Below are 25088 nucleotides of genomic sequence, written 5' to 3'. Positions count from 1 at the left end.
GCCGCCAACTGCAGGGGCCAGTGGTGGGACAAATCCCAAGCAGCGACATCACCCTCAGTGTCCTCGTCACATCAAGCATTTATTAGAAAACTGAACACGAGACGTCACAAAGTCGTCAGCAACGATAAAATGAGAGACCCCCAAAGTACACCGATCCCCCCACCCATAACACGAGGGTATGCACCCCAGGGGCGACCATGCTGTCCAATCTGATGGGGCATTCATAGAAGGGGATGAGCGGGCCGCCGCACCAAGGAGGGAGAGGGGCCGCCGCACAGGCACTGGGGTCAGAGGCCAGCGTATGGACAGTACCAGCCTGCAGGGACATTATCCACCATCACTAAACATTAGTCCTTCAGTCGTCCAATAAGAGAGCAGATTAAGGATGTGGAAAGCCACATGAGCCGCCTCGACTGCTGGCCCAGCCTTCCCGCGGGATCTTCGCACTTTGCTGCAGTAGTGGCCTCTATAGGCACGTGGAGGTCGGGGCTCCTCCTCCGGCATCATTTACTTTAAGTAATCTTCCAGTCGCGGCTGAGCGGCGGAGCTGGGGGCCGGCGGCTTGGACACCTTCTTCCGCTTTACCTTAGGGGGCAGAGGCCGGATGTCAATGACGTTGCTCTGACAGCAAAGGGTTAAAGAAATTTTTTTTATCAGTAGTAGATTAATAATAGAGACATCCCCTGACAACACGAGCAGACAGCGCGGACCGAATCTGGAGTCACACCGGATGACCACGAGCTGGAGGCGGCACAATAGTGGCGGTGGGTCACTAAAGGATACCGTCTGGATGAACTTTGAGCGTCCGCCCAACCCATCGAATCCGGTCCTGACCTAGAAGGAAAAGACACGACTCAACACAATATGGCCACCAACGGCCCAGATCTGCACGGGACACATTATAAATGGCACCATCCGGGTGTAATGGACAAGGTGCCTGCCACCCCCATATGCCCTGACGCCCGCACTCGGCCGCCCCCCACGTGCCCGGTTGTACTCACGACGCCCGCGCTCGGCCGCCCCCCACGTGCCCGGTTGTACTCACGACGCCCGCGCTCGGCCGCCCCCCACGTGCCCGGTTGTACTCACGACGCCCGCGCTCGGCCGCCCCCCACGTGCCCGGTTGTACTCACGACGCCCGCGCTCGGCCGCCCCCCACGTGCCCGGTTGTACTCACGACGCCCGCGCTCGGCCGCCCCCCACGTGCCCGGTTGTACTCACGACGCCAGCGCTCGGCCGCCCCCCACGGGCCCGGTTGTACTCACGACGCCCGCGCTCAGCCGCCCCCACGTGCCCGGTTGTACTCACGACGCCCGCGCTCAGCCGCCCCCACGTGCCCGGTTGTACTCACGACGCCCGCGCTCAGCCGCCCCCACGTGCCCGGTTGTACTCACGACGCCCGCGCTCAGCCGCCCCCACGTGCCCGGTTGTACTCACGACGCCCGCGTTCAGCCGCCCCCACGTGCCCGGTTGTACTCACGACGCCCGCGCTCGGCCGCCCCCCACGGGCCCGGTTGTACTCACGACGCCCGCGCTCAGCCGCCCCCACGTGCCCGGTTGTACTCACGACGCCCGCGCTCAGCCGCCCCCACGTGCCCGGTTGTACTCACGACGCCCGCGCTCAGCCGCCCCCACGTGCCCGGTTGTACTCACGACGCCCGCGCTCAGCCGCCCCCACGTGCCCGGTTGTACTCACGACGCCCGCGCTCAGCCGCCCCCACGTGCCCGGTTGTACTCACGACGCCCGCGCTCAGCCGCCCCCACGTGCCCGGTTGTACTCACGACGCCCGCGCTCAGCCGCCCCCACGGGCCCGGTTGTACTCACGACGCCCGCGCTCAGCCGCCCCCACGGGCCCGGTTGTACTCACGACGCCCGCGCTCAGCCGCCCCCACGGGCCCGGTTGTACTCACGACGCCCGCGCTCAGCCGCCCCCACGGGCCCGGTTGTACTCACGACGCCCGCGCTCAGCCGCCCCCACGGGCCCGGTTGTACTCACGACGCCCGCGCTCAGCCGCCCCCACGGGCCCGGTTGTACTCACGACGCCCGCGCTCAGCCGCCCCCACGGGCCCGGTTGTACTCACGACGCCCGCGCTCAGCCGCCCCCACGGGCCCGGTTGTACTCACGACGCCCGCGCTCAGCCGCCCCCCACGGGCCCGGTTGTACTCACGACGCCCGCGCTCGGCCGCCCCCCACGTGCCCGGTTGTACTCACGACGCCCACGCTCAGCCGCCCCCCACGGGCCCGGCGTTACAATGCCCACGCTCAGCCGCCCCCACGTGCCTGGTTGTACTCACGATGCCCACGGTCAGCCGCCCCCCACAGGCCCGGTTGTACTCACGACGCCCACGCTCAGCCGCCCCCCACGGGCCCGGCGTTACAATGCCCACGCTCAGCCGCCCCCACGTGCCTGGTTGTACTTACGATGCCCACGCTCAGCCGCCCCCACGTGCCCGGCGGTACTCACGATGCCCGCGCTCAGCCGCTCCCACGTGCCCGGCGGTACTCACGATGCCCGCGCTCAGCCGCCCCCATGTGCCCGGCGGTACTCACGACGAACGCGCTCAGCCGCCCCCACGTGCCTGGCGGTACTCAATGCCTGCGCTCAGCTGCCCCCACGTGCCAGGTTGTACTCACGACGCCCTCGCTCAGCCGCCCCCACGTGCCCGGTTGTACTCACGACACCCTCGCTCAGCCGCCCCCACGTGCCCGGCGGTACTCACAATGCCCGCGCTCAGCCGCCCCCACGTGGCAGGTTGTACTCACGATGCCCTCGCTCAGCCGCCCCCACGTGCCCGGCGGTACTCACAATGCCTGCGCTCAGCCGCCCCCACGTGCCAGGTTGTACTCACGACGCCCTCGCTCAGCCGCCCCCACGTGCCCGGCGGTACTCACAATGCCTGCGCTCAGCCGCCCCCACGTGCCAGGTTGTACTCACGACGCCCGCGCTCAGCCGCCCCCACGTAACCGGCGGTACTCACGATGCCCTCGCTTGGCCGCGCACTCATCAGACCCCTCATTGGTTTCTTGTGCAGCAGAGAATTCTTTATAAATGGCGGCAGCTCCTCCTCCTCGTCAGTCGCTGCATTCATTCTCCCAGCAAAGCTCTAAGGAGAACAGACAGCGTCACGCGGGAGGATGAGAGTCACCGCGGTGTTAACGCCTGGAGCGGACGCTTACCAATAACCCTCTAGCGTCCTGCAGAGCGCTCTTATTCTGGCTGTCAGGCGGCCTGTAGGAAAAGACACTGCAGTCAAGTGACAGCCGCGACACGGATGAGCCGCCTGAGCCGAGAACCCTCCGTGGCCCCGTGTGACATCGGAGCCCCTGCCACCTGTGATCGGGGCGTCATTCACAGGTGTGAATGCGAGGAGTAGTTAGCAGCGACTCCATTAATCCCGGAAACACCCATCACTAGACCGAGAAGAAATGAAGAGCAGTGGCCAGCACCGACGCTCGGGGGGAGACTCCAGCACCGACGCTTGGGGGGGGGGGTTATAGACCCCAGCACCGACGCTCGGGGGGAGACCCCACCTGTACATTAGCATTTGTATGGACTGCAACTGGTCATCGGGGGGATTATGTGCCGACTATTCCTCAGAAAAGGACCCCCATTACGGCACTGTACCTCGCCACATCCGGTGATGAACGCAGAGGACAGATGTGCAGCAATGGCCACCAGCATCAGACAGATGGCCGTGTATTGCCGAGCCAGCCCCATATTACCACCACCCCCCCCAGGGTGCGTCCACCCTCACTGCTCCATGGACCCTCCACGCCTCTGGCAATGAACTTCCTGACCCACTGATGTGGAGGAGCCACGCTCAGGAACAGACCCCCCACAAGCGTCATGTCTGCTTCCTTCTTACATGCTCTTGTCCAGCTTGATCTTCTTCCATGGAGCGATGGCGGCCTTCTGTGCGGTCGGCTCCGGGGTGCTGACGTCAAATCTCAGCTCCAGGTTAATGTCATCGCCCATCATCGGAGGACGGAGCCTCGGCCGCTGCAGACCGATGGGCGCAGGACTATGGGGGAAGGGAGCATGGCGTCATGAGCACAGTACGTGGTGGACCCGGCCCGTACGCGGAGGGTCTCCTCACCTCTCACATATCAGCCGGCTGATGGCCTCGTTGGTGGCGGTCGGCGAGCTCAGCGTCTTCTGCAGGAACTCCACCTTCTTCTTCAGACTCTGAGACAGTGACATGATTGTGACAGCAGAAGCCGCAGAAACATCCCCCCTCCCTCCCCTGATGTGGACCCCATTACACAGAACCAGACCTGCACCCCCCCACAACGGCCACCAGGTGGCAGCACTGCCCACTAGTAACGACCCCTGAGGGCCAGATCTCACCAGGATTTCCCTGTCTGCATTCTCTAGCTCTTTCTGTGCAACCCCGAGCTCGTCCCGCGTCCTGGCCAGCTCGTGCTCCGCCATCTGGACCTAAGAGGGGGAAGAAACCAGGCGATATTCAGCGAGCGCCAGCTCTGCAGGCACAGCTTGGTACCGGGGTGTCATGGCTGAGTGCTGGACCCTCAACAGAGTCACCAGCGCATTAATACATGAAGAGATATGGAAGAAAAAGCCCAAGCCTGCGATTAGTAGTGTGCAGAGTGCCCCGCGTGTGAGACAGAGACCCCCCCCACCCGACACCCCAGAGAACGGCATGTAGCACACACTGTGCAGGCGACACCCTGACAGCTGAGGTATAGAGAAGCCCCCTCCAGACCCCATGAGCACAGCCCCTCTCCCTGCCCCACCAGACCTTGTGATTGGAGGAGAACAGCTCTTTCTTCAGCTTCTCCATCATCTCAGAGGACGATTTCCGCATGTCTTTCAGATTCTCATACTCCCTGAAAACAGAAGGAATACAAGAGGTTAAAAGCAGTAGGTGAGGGGGGGTCCACAACCACTGCAGCCCCCCAGACAGCAAGCAGCAGCTCAGCCCCATCAGCTTCTAATCCCCGGCAGCCTCATCCTGCACTAAAACAAATTATTTATATTAACGAGTCTCTGCTGACCCCGCGACCGCCCCCCCGAGCAGCAGACCCCAGAGATACAGCCGGGGTCAGAGAGGGAGGAAAGGTAAACTGTTGATATAACGCATCCGGCCCTCAATCACAGATACGACCACCAACCTGCGCAGGCAAGAGCGCACCATCAGCCCGTACCAGAGACGAAAAGATCTGACCCACCAGGAGCCCACCTCGAAAACGACCGCCCGATCCACAGAAACACCTGAACGTTACTGGGCATCACTTATCCTGTATTATACTCCAGAGCTGCGCTCACTATTCTGCTGGTGCAGTCACTGTGTACATACATTACATTACTGATCCTGAGTTACATCCTGTATTATACCCCAGAGCTGCACTCACTATTCTGCTGGTGCAGTCACTGTGTAGATACATTACATTACTGATCCTGAGTTACATCCTGTATTATACCCCAGAGCTGCACTCACTATTCTGCTGGTGCAGTCACTGTGTACATACATTACATTACTGATCCTGAGTTACATCCTGTATTATACCCCAGAGCTGCACTCACTATTCTGCTGGTGCAGTCACTGTGTACATACATTACTGATCCTGAGTTACCTCCTGTATTATACCCCAGAGCTGCACTCACTATTCTGCTGGTGCAGTCACTGTATATACCCCAGAGCTGCACTCACTATTCTGCTGGTGCAGTCACTGTATATACCCCAGAGCTGCACTCACTATTCTGCTGGTGCAATCACTGTATATACCCCAGAGCTGCACTCACTATTCTGCTGGTGCAGTCACTGTGTACATACATTGCATTACTGATCCTGAGTTACCTCCTGTATTATACTCCAGAGCTGCACTCACTATTCTGCTGGTGCACTCACTGTGTACATACGTTACATTACTGATCCTGAGTTACATCCTGTATTATACCCCAGAGCTGCACTCACTATTCTGCTGGTGCAGTCACTGTGTACATACATTACATTACTGATCCTGAGTTACCTCCTGTATTATACTCCAGAGCTGCACTCACTATTCTGCTGGTGCACTCACTGTGTACATACGTTACATTACTGATCCTGAGTTACATCCTGTATTATACCCCAGAGCTGCACTCACTATTCTGCTGGTGCAGTCACAGTATATACCCCAGAGCTGCACTCACTATTCTGCTGGTGCAGTCACTGTGTAAATACATTACTGATCCTGAGTTACATCCTGTATTATACTCTAGAGCTGCACTCACTATTCTGCTGGTGCACTCACTGTGTACATACATTACTGATCCTGAGTTACATCCTGTATTATACTCCAGAGCTGCACTCACTATTCTGCTGGTGCACTCACTGTGTACATACATTACTGATCCTGAGTTACATCCTGTATTATACTCCAGAGCTGCACTCACTATTCTGCTGGTGCACTCACTGTGTACATACATTACTGATCCTGAGTTACATCCTGTATTATACCCCAGAGCTGCACTCACTATTCTGCTGGTGCACTCACTGTGTACATACATTACTGATCCTGAGTTACATCCTGTATTATACTCCAGAGCTGCACTCACTATTCTGCTGGTGCACTCACTGTGTACATACGTTACATTACTGATCCTGAGTTACATCCTGTATTATACCCCAGAGCTGCACTCACTATTCTGCTGGTGCAGTCACTGTGTACATACATTACTGATCCTGAGTTACATCCTGTATTATACTCCAGAGCTGCACTCACTATTCTGCTGGTGCAGTCACTGTGTACATACATTACTGATCCTGAGTTACATCCTGTATTATACTCTAGAGCTGCACTCACTATTCTGCTGGTGCAGTCACTGTGTACATACATTACTGATCCTGAGTTACATCCTGTATTATACCCCAGAGCTGCACTCACTATTCTGCTGGTGCAGTCACTGTGTACATACATTACTGATCCTGAGTTACCTCCTGTATTATACCCCAGAGCTGCACTCACTATTCTGCTGGTGCAGTCACTGTGTACATACATTACATTACAGATCCTGAGTTACATCCTGTATTATACTCCAGAGCTGCACTCACTATTCTGCTGGTGCAGTCACTGTGTACATACATTACATTACTGATCCTGAGTTACATCCTGTATTATACTCCAGAGCTGCACTCACTATTCTGCTGGTGCAGTCACTGTGTACATACATTACTGATCCTGAGTTACATCCTGTATTATACTCCAGAGCTGCACGCACTATTCTGCTGGTGCAGTCACTGTGTACAGACATTACATTACTGATCCTGAGTTACATCCTGTATTATACCCCAGAGCTGCACTCACTATTCTGCTGGTGCAGTCACTGTGTACATACATTACATTACTGATCCTGAGTTACATCCTGTATTATACTCCAGAGCTGCACTCACTATTCTGCTGGTGCAGTCACTGTGTACATACATTACTGATCCTGAGTTACATCCTGTATTATACCCCAGAGCTGCACTCACTATTCTGCTGGTGCAGTCACTGTGTACATACATTACTGGTCCTGAGTTACATCCTGTATTATACCCCAGAGCTGCACTCACTATTCTGCTGGTGCAGTCACTGTGTACATACATTACATTACTGATCCTGAGTTACATCCTGTACTATACCCCAGAGCTGCACTCACTATTCTGCTGGTGCAGTCACTGTGTACATACATTACTGATCCTGAGTTACATCCTGTATTATACCCCAGAGCTGCACTCACTAATCTGCTGGTGCAGTCACTGTGTACATACATTACATTACTGATCCTGAGTTACATCCTGTATTATACCCCAGAGCTGCACTCACTATTCTGCTGGTGCAGTCACTGTGTACATACATTACATTACTGATCCTGAGTTACATCCTGTATTATACTCCAGAGCTGCACTCACTATTCTGCTGGTGCAGTCACTGTGTACATACATTACATTACTGATCCTGAGTTACATCCTGTATTATACCCCAGAGCTGCACTCACTATTCTGCTGGTGCAGTCACTGTGTACATACATTACTGATCCTGAGTTACATCCTGTATTATACCCCAGAGCTGCACTCACTAATCTGCTGGTGCAGTCACTGTGTACATACATTACATTACTGATCCTGAGTTACATCCTGTATTATACCCCAGAGCTGCACTCACTATTCTGCTGGTGCAGTCACTGTGTACATACATTACATTACTGATCCTGAGTTACATCCTGTATTATACTCCAGAGCTGCACTCACTATTCTGCTGGTGCAGTCACTGTGTACATACATTACTGATCCTGAGTTACATCCTGTATTATACTCCAGAGCTGCACGCACTATTCTGCTGGTGCAGTCACTGTGTACAGACATTACATTACTGATCCTGAGTTACATCCTGTATTATACCCCAGAGCTGCACTCACTATTCTGCTGGTGCAGTCACTGTGTACATACATTACATTACTGATCCTGAGTTACATCCTGTATTATACTCCAGAGCTGCACTCACTATTCTGCTGGTGCAGTCACTGTGTACATACATTACTGATCCTGAGTTACATCCTGTATTATACCCCAGAGCTGCACTCACTATTCTGCTGGTGCAGTCACTGTGTACATACATTACTGGTCCTGAGTTACATCCTGTATTATACCCCAGAGCTGCACTCACTATTCTGCTGGTGCAGTCACTGTGTACATACATTACATTACTGATCCTGAGTTACATCCTGTACTATACCCCAGAGCTGCACTCACTATTCTGCTGGTGCAGTCACTGTGTACATACATTACTGATCCTGAGTTACATCCTGTATTATACCCCAGAGCTGCACTCACTAATCTGCTGGTGCAGTCACTGTGTACATACATTACATTACTGATCCTGAGTTACATCCTGTATTATACCCCAGAGCTGCACTCACTATTCTGCTGGTGCAGTCACTGTGTACATACATTACATTACTGATCCTGAGTTACATCCTGTATTATACTCCAGAGCTGCACTCACTATTCTGCTGGTGCAGTCACTGTGTACATACATTACATTACTGATCCTGAGTTACATCCTGTATTATACCCCAGAGCTGCACTCACTATTCTGCTGGTGCAGTCACTGTGTACATACATTACTGATCCTGAGTTACATCCTGTATTATACCCCAGAGCTGCACTCACTAATCTGCTGGTGCAGTCACTGTGTACATACATTACATTACTGATCCTGAGTTACATCCTGTATTATACCCCAGAGCTGCACTCACTATTCTGCTGGTGCAGTCACTGTGTACATACATTACATTACTGATCCTGAGTTACATCCTGTATTATACTCCAGAGCTGCACTCACTATTCTGCTGGTGCAGTCACTGTGTACATACATTACATTACTGATCCTGAGTTACATCCTGTATTATACCCCAGAGCTGCACTCACTATTCTGCTGGTGCAGTCACTGTGTACATACATTACATTACTGATCCTGAGTTACATCCTGTATTATACTCCAGAGCTGCACTCACTAATCTGCTGGTGCAGTCACTGTGTACATACATTACATTACTGATCCTGAGTTACATCCTGTATTATACCCCAGAGCTGCACTCACTATTCTGCTGGTGCAGTCACTGTGTACATACATTACTGATCCTGAGTTACCTCCTGTATTATACTCCAGAGCTGCACTCACTAATCTGCTGGTGCAGTCACTGTGTACATACATTACTGGTCCTGAGTTACATCCTGTATTATACCCCAGAGCTGCACTCACTATTCTGCTGGTGCAGTCACTGTGTACATACATTACTGATCCTGCACTGGGTATTTTGAGAATTTTGGAGACTTTTTATACCGAGTTATACTCCTCACACACCAGGGCCTCGACTGAAGACCTTGACAGCTTTTTGGGGAAGCTAAACTCCCATGTCTGACTGACGAGGCGAGACGTATGCTTGATGAGCCGCTGGACTTGGGGGAGCTTGAAGAGGCTTTGGGATCTATGTCCAATGGTAAGGCGCCGGGGGTGGATGGATTACCGGTTGAGGTGTACAAAAAGTATGAATCTGTACTACTCCCTACCTTGCTGGCTGTATTCAATGATAGTCTCAGTTCTGGAGCTCTCCCGTCTTCTATGCAGGAAGCTATTATTACTGTGCTGCCAAAAAAGGACAAAGACCCGACACTCCCGGCGTCATATAGACCCATTTCCCTCCTGACGGTGGACATTAAGCTCCTGGCGAAGGTTTTGGCCACTCGACTTTCGAAGGTGGTGGAATCGTTAGTACATTCGGATCAGACGGGTTTCATGCCTCGTAAGTCTACGGCCATAAATATTAGGCGACTGTATTTGAACATGCAGGTGAGGGCGGATAATGCGTGGGGGGGGGGGGGGGGTGGTCCTGTCTCTGGATGCCGCCAAGGCATTGGACAGTGTAGAGTGGACCTACCTCTGGGCTACACTTCGCTGTATGGGGTTTGGTCCCGGTTTTATTAGCTGGATCAGGCTCCTATATTCCAAACCGAAGGCTCGAATACGAGCAAATGTATCACTGTCTGACCCTTTTCCTCTTTATAGAGGTACGAGGCAGGGCTGCCCTCTGTCCCCGCTACTCTTTGCTTTAGCGATAGAGCCTCTGGCCTCCAGAATAAGATATGAGAAGGGCATCGAGGGGTTCAGATCTGGAGGACAGGAGAAGGTAGCACTGTATGCTGATGACTTGCTTATGTTCTTGGCTGCTCCTGAATTCTTTTGGAGCTGTCTCGGGACTAGTTATTAACTGGGAAAAATCTGCGGTTCTCCCTTTAGATCCGATCCCAATTAACGTCACAGGTGCCGGCTGTAACGACTTCTGGGTATTATGATATCTAATAAACTGATGGATTTTGAGTATTTGAATCTCTCGCCACTGATGGCCAGGATTAAGGGGAAGGTTACGGCCTGCGCTAAGCTGCATCTTTCTGTGGAGGGGAGAGTGAACTGAAAATGGCGATCATGCCGCAGCTTCTGTATGTTCTTCACAACGCCCCAGTCTGGCTCCCTCAAAATAGGTTTTACAAAACTAATGCGATATTTAGAGAACTCATTTGGTTAAAGAAGGGTGCAAGGATCAAATTGGAACATTTACAAAAATCTAAAGAGGAGGGGGGGCTGGCGCTGCCCAATCCGTGGCTCTACTTTCTCTCCTCTCAATGTCAGCACATGGCGGGGGGAATGGAGGGCTTCCCAGCGGAGACAGCGGGGGGCCTGGTGATTTTCCGGTCTCTTGTGGGTCAGGGGTCGCTGTTATCCAATATAGAAGCGGGCAGATTTAGACCTTGGGCGTCTAGATATCCTACGGTCCTTCTCATGATTAAAGTGTGGGATAAAATTAAACAGTTAAGAGGAATCACGGGTTTCACAAAACACTCCCCTATTTGGGATACCCTGTATTTGCCACAAATGAGGTCGCTTAAAGGTTTTGCGCAATGGAGGCGAATAGGTATCTGGTGGCTGTCGCAGTTAGTGGAGGATGGGGTTTGACACACTGAGACGGGATTTTCCGCTCCAACACTCTATGTTCTTCCAGTATCTGCAGTTGCGGCATGCCTACACAGTGCAGGACCAAATGAATAGTCAGCAGGCTCGGGCTGCAGGCATCCACTAGGGGTTGAATCGCGTTTGTGTACGGTGGACTTCTTTCAGGGGTTTTGGTGAAGCATCCGATAGGAGCGCTGGCCATGTGGGAGCAACAGTTGGGCGCCATTTCAGGGGATCAATGGGAATCTATTCTGCAGATGGTCCCCAGGCTGTCTCTTAGCGAACCCAATCGTTTGTCCCAATTGTATATTCTTTATAGAGTTTATAGAACCCCTAAATGGTTATTTGATATGGGGATGAGGAGGGATTCGCAGTGCCCTGAATGTGCGCTCGAGAATGCTGATATCTTACATATGTTGTGGACGTGCCCCTGCCTGCAGGTATTTTGGATTCTGGTCCTTAATTTGATCCATGTGACTACAGGACAGGATATCCCGCGAGACCCCGTTGTCTGTGTCTTGGGTTATGTGGGGGGAGATGAATACCTTCAAACCGCAGTTGCCAGAATGCTTTATGCTGCTAGGAAGCTGATAGCAGACCATTGGATTTCAGATAAGGTGCCATCTCGGACAGAATATATCAATAAATTACACTATATACTCTATAGAGAAAAAGCCATATACCTTAAGAGGGGACGACCGAGTACTTTTGAGCAAATTTGGGCTGGTTTGCTGGACACCCCGGGTCTGCCGGCAGCAAACCTATTCATCTAATAGCTGATCTTGGTCGACACTGTTATCCACTGTGTCTATGTGCATGTATTTTATATTTTCATAAGATTTGTGCTTTTTGTGTATAATTTTCTTATTTCTTTTGTGGACCGGGATGGGGGTGTGGGGTGTTGGGGGGGGGGGGGGGGGAAATGGATGGTGATCCAGTTGTTTTTCACTTGTTTGTTATAATGAAAATGTGAATAAAAACTATCTGATAAAAAAAACAAAAAAACCCATTACTGATACTGAGTTACATCCTGTATTATACTCCAGAGCTGCGCTCACTATTCTGCTGGTGCAGTCACTATGTACATACATTACATTACTGATCCTGAGTTACATCCTGTATTATACCCCAGAGCTGCACTCACTATTCTGCTGGTGCAGTCACTGTGTACATACATTACATTACTGATCCTGAGTTACATCCTGTATTATACCCCAGAGCTGCACTCACTATTCTGCTGGTGCAGTCACTGTGTACATACATCACATTACTGATCCTGAGTTACATCCTGTATTATACTCCAGAGCTGCACTCACTATTCTGCTGGTGCAGTCACTGTGTACATACATTACATTACTGATCCTGAGTTACATCCTGTATTATACTCCAGAGCTGCACTCACTATTCTGCTGGTGCAGTCACTGTGTACATACATTACATTACTGATCCTGAGTTACATCCTGTATTATACTCCAGAGCTGCACTCACTATTCTGCTGGTGCAGTCACTGTGTACATACATTACATTACTGATCCTGAGTTACATCCTGTATTATACTCCAGAGCTGCACTCACTATTCTGCTGGTGCAGTCACTGTGTACATACATTACATTACTGATCCTGAGTTACATCCTGTATTATACTCCAGAGCTGCACTCACTATTCTGCTGGTGCAGTCACTGTGTACATACATTACTGATCCTGAGTTACCTCCTGTATTATACTCCAGAGCTGCACTCACTATTCTGCTGGTGCAGTCACTGTGTACATACATTACATTACTGATCCTGAGTTACATCCTGTATTATACTCCAGAGCTGCACTCACTATTCTGCTGGTGCAGTCTCTGTGTACATACATTACATTACTGATCCTGAGTTACATCCTGTATTATACTCCAGAGCTGCACTCACTATTCTGCTGGTGCAGTCACTGTGTACATACATTACTGATCCTGAGTTACATCCTGTATTATACTCCAGAGCTGCACTCACTATTCTGCTGGTGCAGTCACTGTGTACATACATTACATTACTGATCCTGAGTTACATCCTGTATTATACTCCAGAGCTGCACTCACTATTCTGCTGGTGCAGTCACTGTGTACATACATTACTGATCCTGAGTTACATCCTGTATTATACTCCAGAGCTGCACTCACTATTCTGCTGGTGCAGTCACTGTGTACATACATTACATTACTGATCCTGAGTTACCTCCTGTATTATACTCCAGAGCTGCACTCACTATTCTGCTGGTGCAGTCACAGTGTACATACATTACTGATCCTGAGTTACCTCCTATATTATACTCCAGAGCTGCACTCACTATTCTGCTGGTGCAGTCACTGTGTACATACATTACTGATCCTGAGTTACATCCTGTATTATACTCCAGAGCTGCACTCACTATTCTGCTGGTGCAGTCACTGTGTACATACATTACATTACTGATCCTGAGTTACATCCTGTATTATACCCCAGAGCTGCACTCACTATTCTGCTGGTGCAGTCACTGTGTACATACATTACATTACTGATCCTGAGTTACATCCTGTATTATACCCCAGAGCTGCACTCACTATTCTGCTGGTGCAGTCACTGTGTACACACATTACATTACTGATCCTGAGTTACATCCTGTATTATACTCCAGAGCTGCACTCACTATTCTGCTGGTGCAGTCACTGTGTACATACATTACATTACTGATCCTGAGTTACATCCTGTATTACACTCCAGAGCTGCACTCACTATTCTGCTGGTGCAGTCACTGTGTACATACATTACATTACTGATCCTGAGTTACATCCTGTATTATACCCCAGAGCTGCACTCACTATTCTGCTGGTGCAGTCACTGTGTACATACATTACATTACTGATCCTGAGTTACATCCTGTATTATACCCCAGAGCTGCACTCACTATTCTGCTGGTGCAGTCACTGTGTACACACATTACATTACTGATCCTGAGTTACATCCTGTATTATACTCCAGAGCTGCACTCACTATTCTGCTGGTGCAGTCACTGTGTACATACATTACATTACTGATCCTGAGTTACATCCTGTATTATACCCCAGAGCTGCACTCACTATTCTGCTGGTGCAGTCACTGTGTACATACATTACATTACTGATCCTGAGTTACATCCTGTATTATACCCCAGAGCTGCACTCACTATTCTGCTGGTGCAGTCACTGTGTACACACATTACATTACTGATCCTGAGTTACATCCTGTATTATACTCCAGAGCTGCACTCACTATTCTGCTGGTGCAGTCACTGTGTACATACATTACATTACTGATCCTGAGTTACATCCTGTATTACACTCCAGAGCTGCACTCACTATTCTGCTGGTGCAGTCACTGTGCACATACATTACATTACTGATCCTGAGTTACATGCTGTATTATACTCCAGAGCTGCACTCACTATTCTGCTGGTGCAGTCACTGTGTACATACATTACATTACTGATCCTGAGTTACATCCTGTATTATACTCCAGAGCTGCACTCACTATTCTGCTGGTGCAGTCACTGTGTACATACATTACTGATCCTGAGTTACATCCTGTATTATACTCCAGAGCTGCACTCACTATTCTGCTGGTGCAGTCTCTGTGTACATACATTACATTACTGATCCTGAGTTACATCCTGTATTATACCCCAGAGCTGCACTCACTATTCTGCTGGTGCAGTCACTGTGTACATACATTACTGATCCTGAGTTACCTCCTGTATTATACCCCAGAGCTGCACTCACTATTCTGCTGGTGCAGTCACTGTGTACATACATTACATGACTGATCCTGAGTTACCTCCTGCATCATACCCCAGAGCTGCACTCACTATTCTGCTGGTGCAGTCACTGTGTACATACATTACATGACTGATCCTGAGTTACCTCCTGCATCATACCCCAGAGCTGCACTCACTTCTTTAGTGACACGCAGTATATGGCGAGTTGCTCCACAGCGGCGGCTCCGGAGCCGATGTCTCGGATCATGGTCTCCACCTCTGGTCGCTGAGATTGCAGCAGAACTTCGATGCTGTGACAGACAGACAGGTGATTGGCTGGCACTGCTGACAAGAAGCCCCGCCCATGGTCACACCCACCTCTGCAGCTGCTGCAGCTTGTTCCGCAGGCGTCGCGCCTCTTCCTTCGCAGCTTTTGTCTCTGATTGTTGCAGGTCAAAGAAATTCATCTGTCGCTACAATAATAAGAGGCGAATAAACAGAAAGGGAGGAAGGGAATCCAAATCCATCTGTAAGAAAATATCCCAACTCTTTTATTAGATACATTACATTAACACCTGATCAATGTACAGTGATATGGCGGAGTGTAAAGCTGAGAGACCAAGGTGCAACACTAGTGCAGTACTGTAGACAGTAGGGAATATCAGACTTGTACAGAGAGAGCCAGTGCCGCAGTATAAATGAGGCCCCACAGACAAAGATAGGTAGAGGCGTGATAAACCCCCTAGTGAGGTGTACAAATGACCAAGTGATCCCTCATCTATCCGTCAGAGGGTCATAACTGTCACAAACGTCTGCACACTGTGCCCCGACGCGCGTTTCGCGTGGGCTTCTTCCGGGGGCTGTTGCAATGTTCACTGTCTCCATGTCCTCCTTATATTGCGCTGCCCCAGGTGTCCCCTATACTGCTCATTGCGGCGCATGCTTCCGGGTTAGAGACCAGAAGTGACGTCACATCCGCCCTGGATGAAGCCCACGTGAAACGCGCGTCGGGGCACAGTGTGCGGACGTTTGTGACAGTTATGACCCTCTGACGGATAGATGAGGGATCACTTGGTCATTTGTACACCTCACTAGGGGGTTTATCACGCCTCTACCTATCTTTGTCTGTGGGGCCTCATTTATACTGCGGCACTGGCTCTCTCTGTACAAGTCTGATATTCCCTACTGTCTACAGTACTGCACTAGTGTTGCACCTTGGTCTCTCAGCTTTACACTCCGCCATATCACTGTACATTGACCAGGTCTTAATGTAATGTATCTAATAAAAGAGTTGGGATATTTTCTTACACATGGATTTAGACTCCCTTCTTTCTGTTTATACGGTGGATGGGGTTTTCCTGCGGCTAATGCTAGTTGGTGGTGGAGGTTTCTCCCCCGACCACTACTCTCTGTAATCACTCGTGCCATTGAAATATTGTATTATTAATAATAAGAGGCGAGGAGGCAGAGCAGGGGGGGGGGGGGGTCAAGGAGGCAGAGCGGGGGGGGGAAATCGAGGACAATGACATTGCCATGTCCTGGCAGAGGGTGAGGAGGAGGGGGCCGCTGCCCCGGTACCTTCAGGGAGGCGCACAGCATCTCCAGCTCGTCCACCTTCCTCTGGAGACTTTCTATGGTGACGTTCCGGATCTCCAGCATTTCCCGCAGGTAGTCCACCAGCTTGTGACTTTCCCGCTTTTCCTTCTCTGCAAGAGCAACATTGTTAACCCCTGAATGACCAAGTTCTACACTTGTGTGCAGAAACCTTCCGTGGTTGAGCAGCGGCCTCACTGGGTGATCGGCTGTAACCTCCGGACCCCTAATCTGATCGGAGGCTGCGCTAGTGGGTGGTGGTTACACCTGGACTGAGAAGAGATGCCGCCACAGCCCCCTCCGCCGCCTCTGCCCCCCCCCCCACTTCAGTCTCCGCCCCGCCTCCCTCCTCGCAGCCCCCGAATTTTCATTATCACCAGCTTGTCGGCCCTTGGGATGGATTAAGCCTCACACAGGGGCTCCTGCCCACCCCGGCCTCCTGTGCTGCTGCCCCCTGGGTCACTGTAGAGCGCCCTCCAGAAGAGACCCACGGTCACCCACATCTGAAGCGTCAGTGCCCCCCCCCGCAGGACCCACCTCTCAGGTGGAGACTCGCCTTTATCCGATCCACTTCATTCTGTAAAGTGAGGAAGGAGATGAGACCGTTACACTGCGCACACCTCCCATATATATACACACACACATGCTGGAGCAGGGGGGGGGGGGGGGGCGGCGCACCTTCAGGGACTCGGGGTCAAGGGTCACGTCTTCTTCCAATCCGACATCAAAGAAAAGCTTCTGGATGATCTGCCGCTTACTGACCTGCGAGACAGCACGTTACCAATGGCGGCCACCAGGGGCAGCACTGGGAGCGAGGAGGACGGGACTCACCTGGATGCGGCACTGAGGACACGTCCGGTGCGGGGCAGAGGAGAACCACTGCTCCAGGCTGAGGAGAGAGGAAGAGCCCCAGACCCGCATGAGGGGGGAGATATACCCCGGGAGCACACGTCACACGGGGGGGGGGATGTTATTCCTGGCGCACAGTATACAGGCGGGGGGGAGACGCTATTCCTGGCGCACACAGTATACAGGGGGGGGACGCTATTCCTGGCGCACACAATATAAAGGGGGGGGAACGCTATTCCTGGCGCACACAGTATACAGGGGGGGGACGCTATTCCTGGCGCACACAGTATACAGGGGGGGGGGACGGTATGACGGGAACACAGTATACAGGGGGGGACGGTATTCCGGGCGCGCACAGTATACGGGGGGATGATATTTCGGGCGCGCACAGTATATAGGGGGGGACGCTATTCCGGGGGCACACAGTATACAGGGGGGGGGGGGACGCTATTCCGGGCGCGCACAGTATACAGAGGGGGGGGGAGACGCTATTCCGGCGCGCACAGTATACAGGGGGGGGGGGGGGGGAGACGCTATTCTGGGCGCGCACAATATATAAGGGGGGACGCTATTCCGGGCGCGCACAGTATACAGGGGGGGGGGGGGGGGAGACGCTATTCCGGCGCGCACAGTATACAGGGGAGGGGGGGGGAGACGCTATTCTGGGCGCGCACAATATATAAGGGGGGACGCTATTCCGGGGCACACAATATACAGAGGGGGGGGACGCTATTCTGGGCGCGCACAGTATACAGGGGGGAGGGGGGGGGGACGCTATTCCGGACGCACACAGTACACAGGGGGGGACGCTATTCTGGGCGCGCACAATATACAGGGGGGGGGACGCTATTCCGGGGGGGCACAGTATATGGGGGGACGCTATTCCGGGCGCACACAGTATACAGGGGGGGACCCTATTCCAGGGGCACACAATATACGGGGGGGAACGCTATTCTGGGCGCGCACAGTATACGGGGGGGAACGCTATTCTGGGCGCGCACAGTATACGGGGGGGGACGCTATTCCGGGCGCACACAGTATACAGGGGGGGGGACGCTATTCCTGGCGCACACAGTATACAGGGGGGGACGCTATTCCGGGGGCACACAATATACGGGGGGGAACGCTATTCTGGGCGCGCACAGTATACGGGGGGGACGCTATTCCGGGCGCACACAGTATACGGGGGGGGACGCTATTCCGGGCGCACACAGTATACGGGGGGGGGGGGGGACGCTATTCTGGGCGCACACAGTATACAGGGGGGGGGACGTTATTCCGGGCGCACACTATACAGGGGGGGGGGGGGGGGGAAGACGCTATTCCGGCGCGCACAGTATACAGGGGGGGGGGGGGAGACGCTATTCTGGGCGCGCACAATATATAGGGAGGGGGGACGCCATTCCGGGGCACACAATATACAGGGGGGGACGCTATTCCGGGCGCACACAGTATACGGGGGGGGGGAACGCTATTCCGGGCGCACACAGTATGCAGGGGGGGACGCTATTCCGGGTGCACACAGTATGCAGGGGGGGACGCTATTCCGGGTGCACACAGTATGCAGGGGGGGACGCTATTCCGGGGGCACACAGTATACGGGGGGGGGGACGCTATTCCGAACGCACACAGTATACACGGGGGGGACGCTATTCCGGGCGCACACAGTATACACGGGGGGGACGCTATTCCGGGCGCACACAGTATACACGGGGGGGACGCTATTCCGGGCGCACACAGTATACACGGGGGGGACGCTATTCCGGGCGCACACAGTATACACGGGGGGGACGCTATTCCGGGCGCACACAGTATACACGGGGGGGACGCTATTCCGGGCGCACACAGTATACACGGGGGGGACGCTATTCCGGGCGCACACAGTATACAGGGGGGGGGGACGCTATTCCGGGCGCACACAGTATACGGGGGGGGGGGGGGGACGCTATTCCGGGCGCACACAGTATACACGGGGGGGGGACGCTATTCCGGGCGCACACAGTATACAGGGGGGGGGGGGGACGCTATTCCGGGCGCACACAGTATACAGGGGGGGGGGGGACGCTATTCCGGGCGCACACAGTATACAGGGGGGGGGGGACGCTATTCCGGGCGCACACAGTATACAGGGGGGGGGGACGCTATTCCGGGCGCACACAGTATACAGGGGGGGGGGGGACGCTATTCCGGGCGCACACAGTATACAGGGGGGGGGGGGGAGACGCTATTCCGGGCGCACACAGTATACAGGGGGGACGGTATTCCGGGGGCACACAGTATACAGGGGGGGGGGGGACGCTATTCCGGGCGCACACAGTATACAGGGGGGACGGTATTCCGGGGGCACACAGTATACAGGGGGGACGGTATTCCGGGGGCACACAGTATACAGGGGGGACGCTATTCCTGGCGCACACAGTATACAGGGGGGGAGGGGATGCTATTCCGGGGGCACACAGTATACAGGGGGGGGGACGGTATTCCGGGGGCACACAGTATCCGGGGGGGCGCTATTCCGGGCGCACACAGTATACAGGGGGGGGGGCGGTATTCCGGGGGCACACAGTATACAGGGGGGGGGGGCGCTATTCCGAGCGCACACAGTATACACGGGGGGGGACGCTATTCTGGGCGCACACAGTATACAGGGGGGACGGTATTCCGGGCGCACACAGTATACAGGGGGGGGGGGCGGTATTCCGGGGGCACACAGTATACAGGGGGGGGGGCGGTATTCCGGGGGCACACAGTATACAGGGGGGACGGTATTCCGGGGGCACACAGTATACAGGGGGGACGGTATTCCGGGGGCACACAGTATACAGGGGGGACGGTATTCCGGGGGCACACAGTATACAGGGGGGACGGTATTCCGGGGGCACACAGTATACAGGGGGGACGCTATTCCTGGCGCACACAGTATACAGGGGGGGAGGGGATGCTATTCCGGGGGCACACAGTATACAGGGGGGGGGACGGTATTCCGGGGGCACACAGTATCCGGGGGGGCGCTATTCCGGGCGCACACAGTATACAGGGGGGGGGGCGGTATTCCGGGGGCACACAGTATACAGGGGGGGGGGGGCGCTATTCCGAGCGCACACAGTATACACGGGGGGGGACGCTATTCTGGGCGCACACAGTATACAGGGGGGACGGTATTCCGGGCGCACACAGTATACAGGGGGGGGGGCGCTATTCCGGGCGCACACAGTATACAGGGGGGGGGGCGGTATTCCGGGGGCACACAGTATACAGGGGGGGGGGGCGCTATTCCGAGCGCACACAGTATACACGGGGGGGGACGCTATTCTGGGCGCACACAGTATACAGGGGGGACGCTATTCCTGGCGCACACAGTATACAGGGGGGGGGGGGCGCTATTCCGAGCGCACACAGTATACGGGGGGGACGGTATTCCGGGGGCACACAGTATACAGGGGGGGAGGGGATGCTATTCCGGGGGCACACAGTATACAGGGGGGGGGGCGCTATTCCGGGCGCACACAGTATACAGGGGGGGGGGCGGTATTCCGGGGGCACACAGTATACAGGGGGGGGGGGCGCTATTCCGAGCGCACACAGTATACACGGGGGGGGACGCTATTCTGGGCGCACACAGTATACAGGGGGGACGGTATTCCGGGCGCACACAGTATACAGGGGGGGGGGCGGTATTCCGGGGGCACACAGTATACAGGGGGGGGGGCGGTATTCCGGGGGCACACAGTATACAGGGGGGACGGTATTCCGGGGGCACACAGTATACAGGGGGGACGGTATTCCGGGGGCACACAGTATACAGGGGGGACGGTATTCCGGGGGCACACAGTATACAGGGGGGACGGTATTCCGGGGGCACACAGTATACAGGGGGGACGCTATTCCTGGCGCACACAGTATACAGGGGGGGAGGGGATGCTATTCCGGGGGCACACAGTATACAGGGGGGGGGACGGTATTCCGGGGGCACACAGTATCCGGGGGGGCGCTATTCCGGGCGCACACAGTATACAGGGGGGGGGGCGGTATTCCGGGGGCACACAGTATACAGGGGGGGGGGGCGCTATTCCGAGCGCACACAGTATACACGGGGGGGGACGCTATTCTGGGCGCACACAGTATACAGGGGGGACGGTATTCCGGGCGCACACAGTATACAGGGGGGGGGGCGCTATTCCGGGCGCACACAGTATACAGGGGGGGGGGCGGTATTCCGGGGGCACACAGTATACAGGGGGGGGGGGCGCTATTCCGAGCGCACACAGTATACACGGGGGGGGACGCTATTCTGGGCGCACACAGTATACAGGGGGGACGCTATTCCTGGCGCACACAGTATACAGGGGGGGGGGGGCGCTATTCCGAGCGCACACAGTATACGGGGGGGACGGTATTCCGGGGGCACACAGTATACAGGGGGGGAGGGGATGCTATTCCGGGGGCACACAGTATACAGGGGGGGGGGCGCTATTCCGGGCGCACACAGTATACAGGGGGGGGGGCGGTATTCCGGGGGCACACAGTATACAGGGGGGGGGGGCGCTATTCCGAGCGCACACAGTATACACGGGGGGGGACGCTATTCTGGGCGCACACAGTATACAGGGGGGACGCTATTCCTGGCGCACACAGTATACAGGGGGGGGGGGCGCTATTCCGAGCGCACACAGTATACGGGGGGGACGGTATTCCGGGCGCACACAGTATACAGGGGGGACGGTATTCCGGGCGCACACAGTATCCGGGGGGGACGCTCACCAGCGCTGGTGGAAGGTGTGCCCGCAGTGGATGGCCGCCACATCGCTGAGGTGATCCAGGAAGTCGGAGCAGATGGAGCACTGAGCGCGGAGCGGCATCACCGCCACAGACTCGTGTTTACCGCGGTCACTGACGTCACCAGAGACGCGGCTCCTGATTGGCTGCGCAGGGCGACGTCATGACGTCACGGGGCTGCGACCGGCGGGAAGATTAACCGAGAACGGAGCGTGGCGTGTGACGTCATCAGCCCAGAGAGCACCGAGTCTGCGGACCCTGACAGGAGGAGTTGTCAGAGGGGCGGTGATGAGCGGACCCTGACAGGAGGAGTTGTCAGAGGGGCGGTGATGAGCGGACCCTGACAGGAGGAGTTGTCAGAGGGGCGGTGATGAGCGGACCCTGACAGGAGGAGTTGTCAGAGGGGCGGTGATGAGCGGACCCTGACAGGAAGAGTTGTCAGAGGGGCGGTGATGAGCGGACCCTGACAGGAGGAGTTGTCAGAGGGGCGGTGATGAGCGGACCCTGACAGGAGGAGTTGTCAGAGGGGCGGTGATGAGCGGACCCTGACAGGAAGAGTTGTCAGAGGGGCGGTGATGAGCGGACCCTGACAGGAGGAGTTGTCAAAGGGGCAGTGATGAGGGGACCCTGACAGGAGGAGTTGTCAGAGGGGCGGTGATGAGCGGACCCTGACAGGAGGAGTTGTCAGAGGGGCGGTGATGAGCGGACCCTGACAGGAGGAGTTGTCAGAGGGGCGGTGATGAGCGGACCCTGACAGGAGGAGTTGTCAGAGGGGCGGTGATGAGCGGACCCTGACAGGAGGAGTTGTCAGAGGGGCGGTGATGAGCGGACCCTGACAGGAGGAGTTGTCAGAGGGGCGGTGATGAGCGGACCCTGACAGGAGGAGTTGTCAGAGGGGCGGTGATGAGCGGACCCTGACAGGAAGAGTTGTCAGAGGGGCGGTGATGAGCGGACCCTGACAGGAGGAGTTGTCAAAGGGGCAGTGATGAGGGGACCCTGACAGGAGGAGTTGTCAGAGGGGCGGTGATGAGCGGACCCTGACAGGAGGAGTTGTCAGAGGGGCGGTGATGAGCGGACCCTGACAGGAGGAGTTGTCAGAGGGGCGGTGATGAGGGGACCCTGACAGGAGGAGTTGTCAGAGGGGCGGTGATGAGGGGACCCTGACAGGAGGAGTTGTCAGAGGTGCGGTGATGAGCGGACCCTGACAGGAGGAGTTGTCAGAGGGGCGGTGATGAGCGGACCCTGACAGGAGGAGTTGTCAGAGGGGCGGTGATGAGCGGACCCTGACAGGAGGAGTTGTCAGAGGGGCCGTGATGAGCGGACCCTGACAGGAGGAGTTGTCAGAGGGGCCGTGATGAGCGGACCCTGACAGGAGTAGTCATGGGGAGGGGAGAAGGCGCCATAGTCTCTTCTCTCGCCGCCCCCTCGTCTGTCGCCACCGTTTTTATTTCAATCCTGTGAGTGACAGAAAGCAGAGGGGGGTTATAAATGGGATATTCTCTAACTGGGTCGCTGTGACCAGTGGGGACTGCAGGGGTCGGTGTTGGGACCTCTGATCTTCATATTTATTAACCATCTGGTAGAAGGTTTACACAGTAAAATATCGATATTTGCAGATGATACACAACTATATAAAGCAGTCAATACAAGAGAAGATAGTATTCTGCTACAGATGGATCTGGATAAGTTGGGAACTTGGGCGGAAAGGTGGCGGATGGGGTATAACAATGATAAATGTAAGGTTATACACATGGGAAGAAGGAGTCAATATCACCATTACACACTGAACGGGGAACCACTGGGGAAATCTGACCTGGAGAAGGACTTGGGGATCCTAGTTACTGATAAACTTACCTGGAGCAGCCAGTGCCAGGCAGCGGCTGCCAAGGCAAACAGGATCATGGGGTGCACTAAAAGAGATCTGGATACACATGATGAGAGCATTATACTGCCTCTGTACAAATCCCTGGTTAGACCGCACATGGAGGACTGTGTACAGTTTTGGGCACCGGTGCTCAGGAAGGATATAATGGAACTAGAGAGGGTACAAAGGAGGGCAACAAAATTGATAAAGGGGATGGGGGGACTACAATACCCAGAGAGATTAGCAAAATTAGGATTATTTAGTCTAGAAAAAAGACGACTGAGGGGCGATCTAATAACCATGTATAAGTATATAAGGGGACAATACAAATATCTCTCCGAGGATCTGTTTATACCAAGGAAGGTGACGGTCACAAGGGGGCATTCTCTGCATCTGGAGGGGAGAAGGATTCTCCACCAACATAGAAGAGGATTCTTTACTGTTAGGGCAGTGAGAATCTGGAATTCCCTGCCTGAGGAGGTGGTGATGGCGAACTCAGCCGAGGGGTTCAGGAGAGGCCTGGATGTCTTCCTGGAGCGTAACAAGATTGTATCTGACAGTGATTAGGTTCTTTAGAAGGACGGAGATCTGGGGATTTATTCTGACGGAATATAGGCTGAACTGGATGGGGTCAGGTGACACTGCTCGCAGTACCCGTCACCTCCACTGGATGTCAGTGTGCCCCCTGATTCTGTGCCTTGGGGTCTCCCCAGGGGTCAGGCTGAAGGGCCACAGGGGGGAGGGTCTTCCCTTTCATCCT

The 25088-nt window shown here is 54.5% G+C and overlaps 1 protein-coding gene across 1 annotated transcript; it reads right to left on the bottom strand.

Moving 5' to 3' along the window:
• Positions 1–60: 60 nt before the first annotated feature.
• Positions 61–22670, bottom strand: TRAIP (TRAF interacting protein). The gene is made up of 15 exons (XM_073558874.1): positions 22450–22670; positions 17671–17728; positions 17518–17601; positions 17377–17416; positions 16825–16952; positions 15625–15719; positions 15444–15557; positions 4764–4851; positions 4352–4441; positions 4101–4189; positions 3870–4025; positions 3181–3232; positions 2982–3107; positions 784–834; positions 61–621 (listed from the first exon to the last, which is right to left on the bottom strand). The coding sequence occupies exons 1-15, from the start codon at positions 22545–22547 to the stop codon at positions 508–510; spliced, it is 1383 nt and encodes a 460-aa protein (XP_073414975.1). The 5' UTR covers positions 22548–22670; the 3' UTR covers positions 61–507.
• Positions 22671–25088: the final 2418 nt, after the last annotated feature.

This window comes from Dendrobates tinctorius, unplaced genomic scaffold (assembly GCF_039654945.1).
Source record: "Dendrobates tinctorius isolate UK_male_01 unplaced genomic scaffold, ASM3965494v1 ptg000261l, whole genome shotgun sequence".
Taxonomy (NCBI): Eukaryota; Metazoa; Chordata; class Amphibia; order Anura; family Dendrobatidae; genus Dendrobates; species Dendrobates tinctorius.
This window is presented reverse-complemented; position numbering and strand designations above follow the sequence as displayed.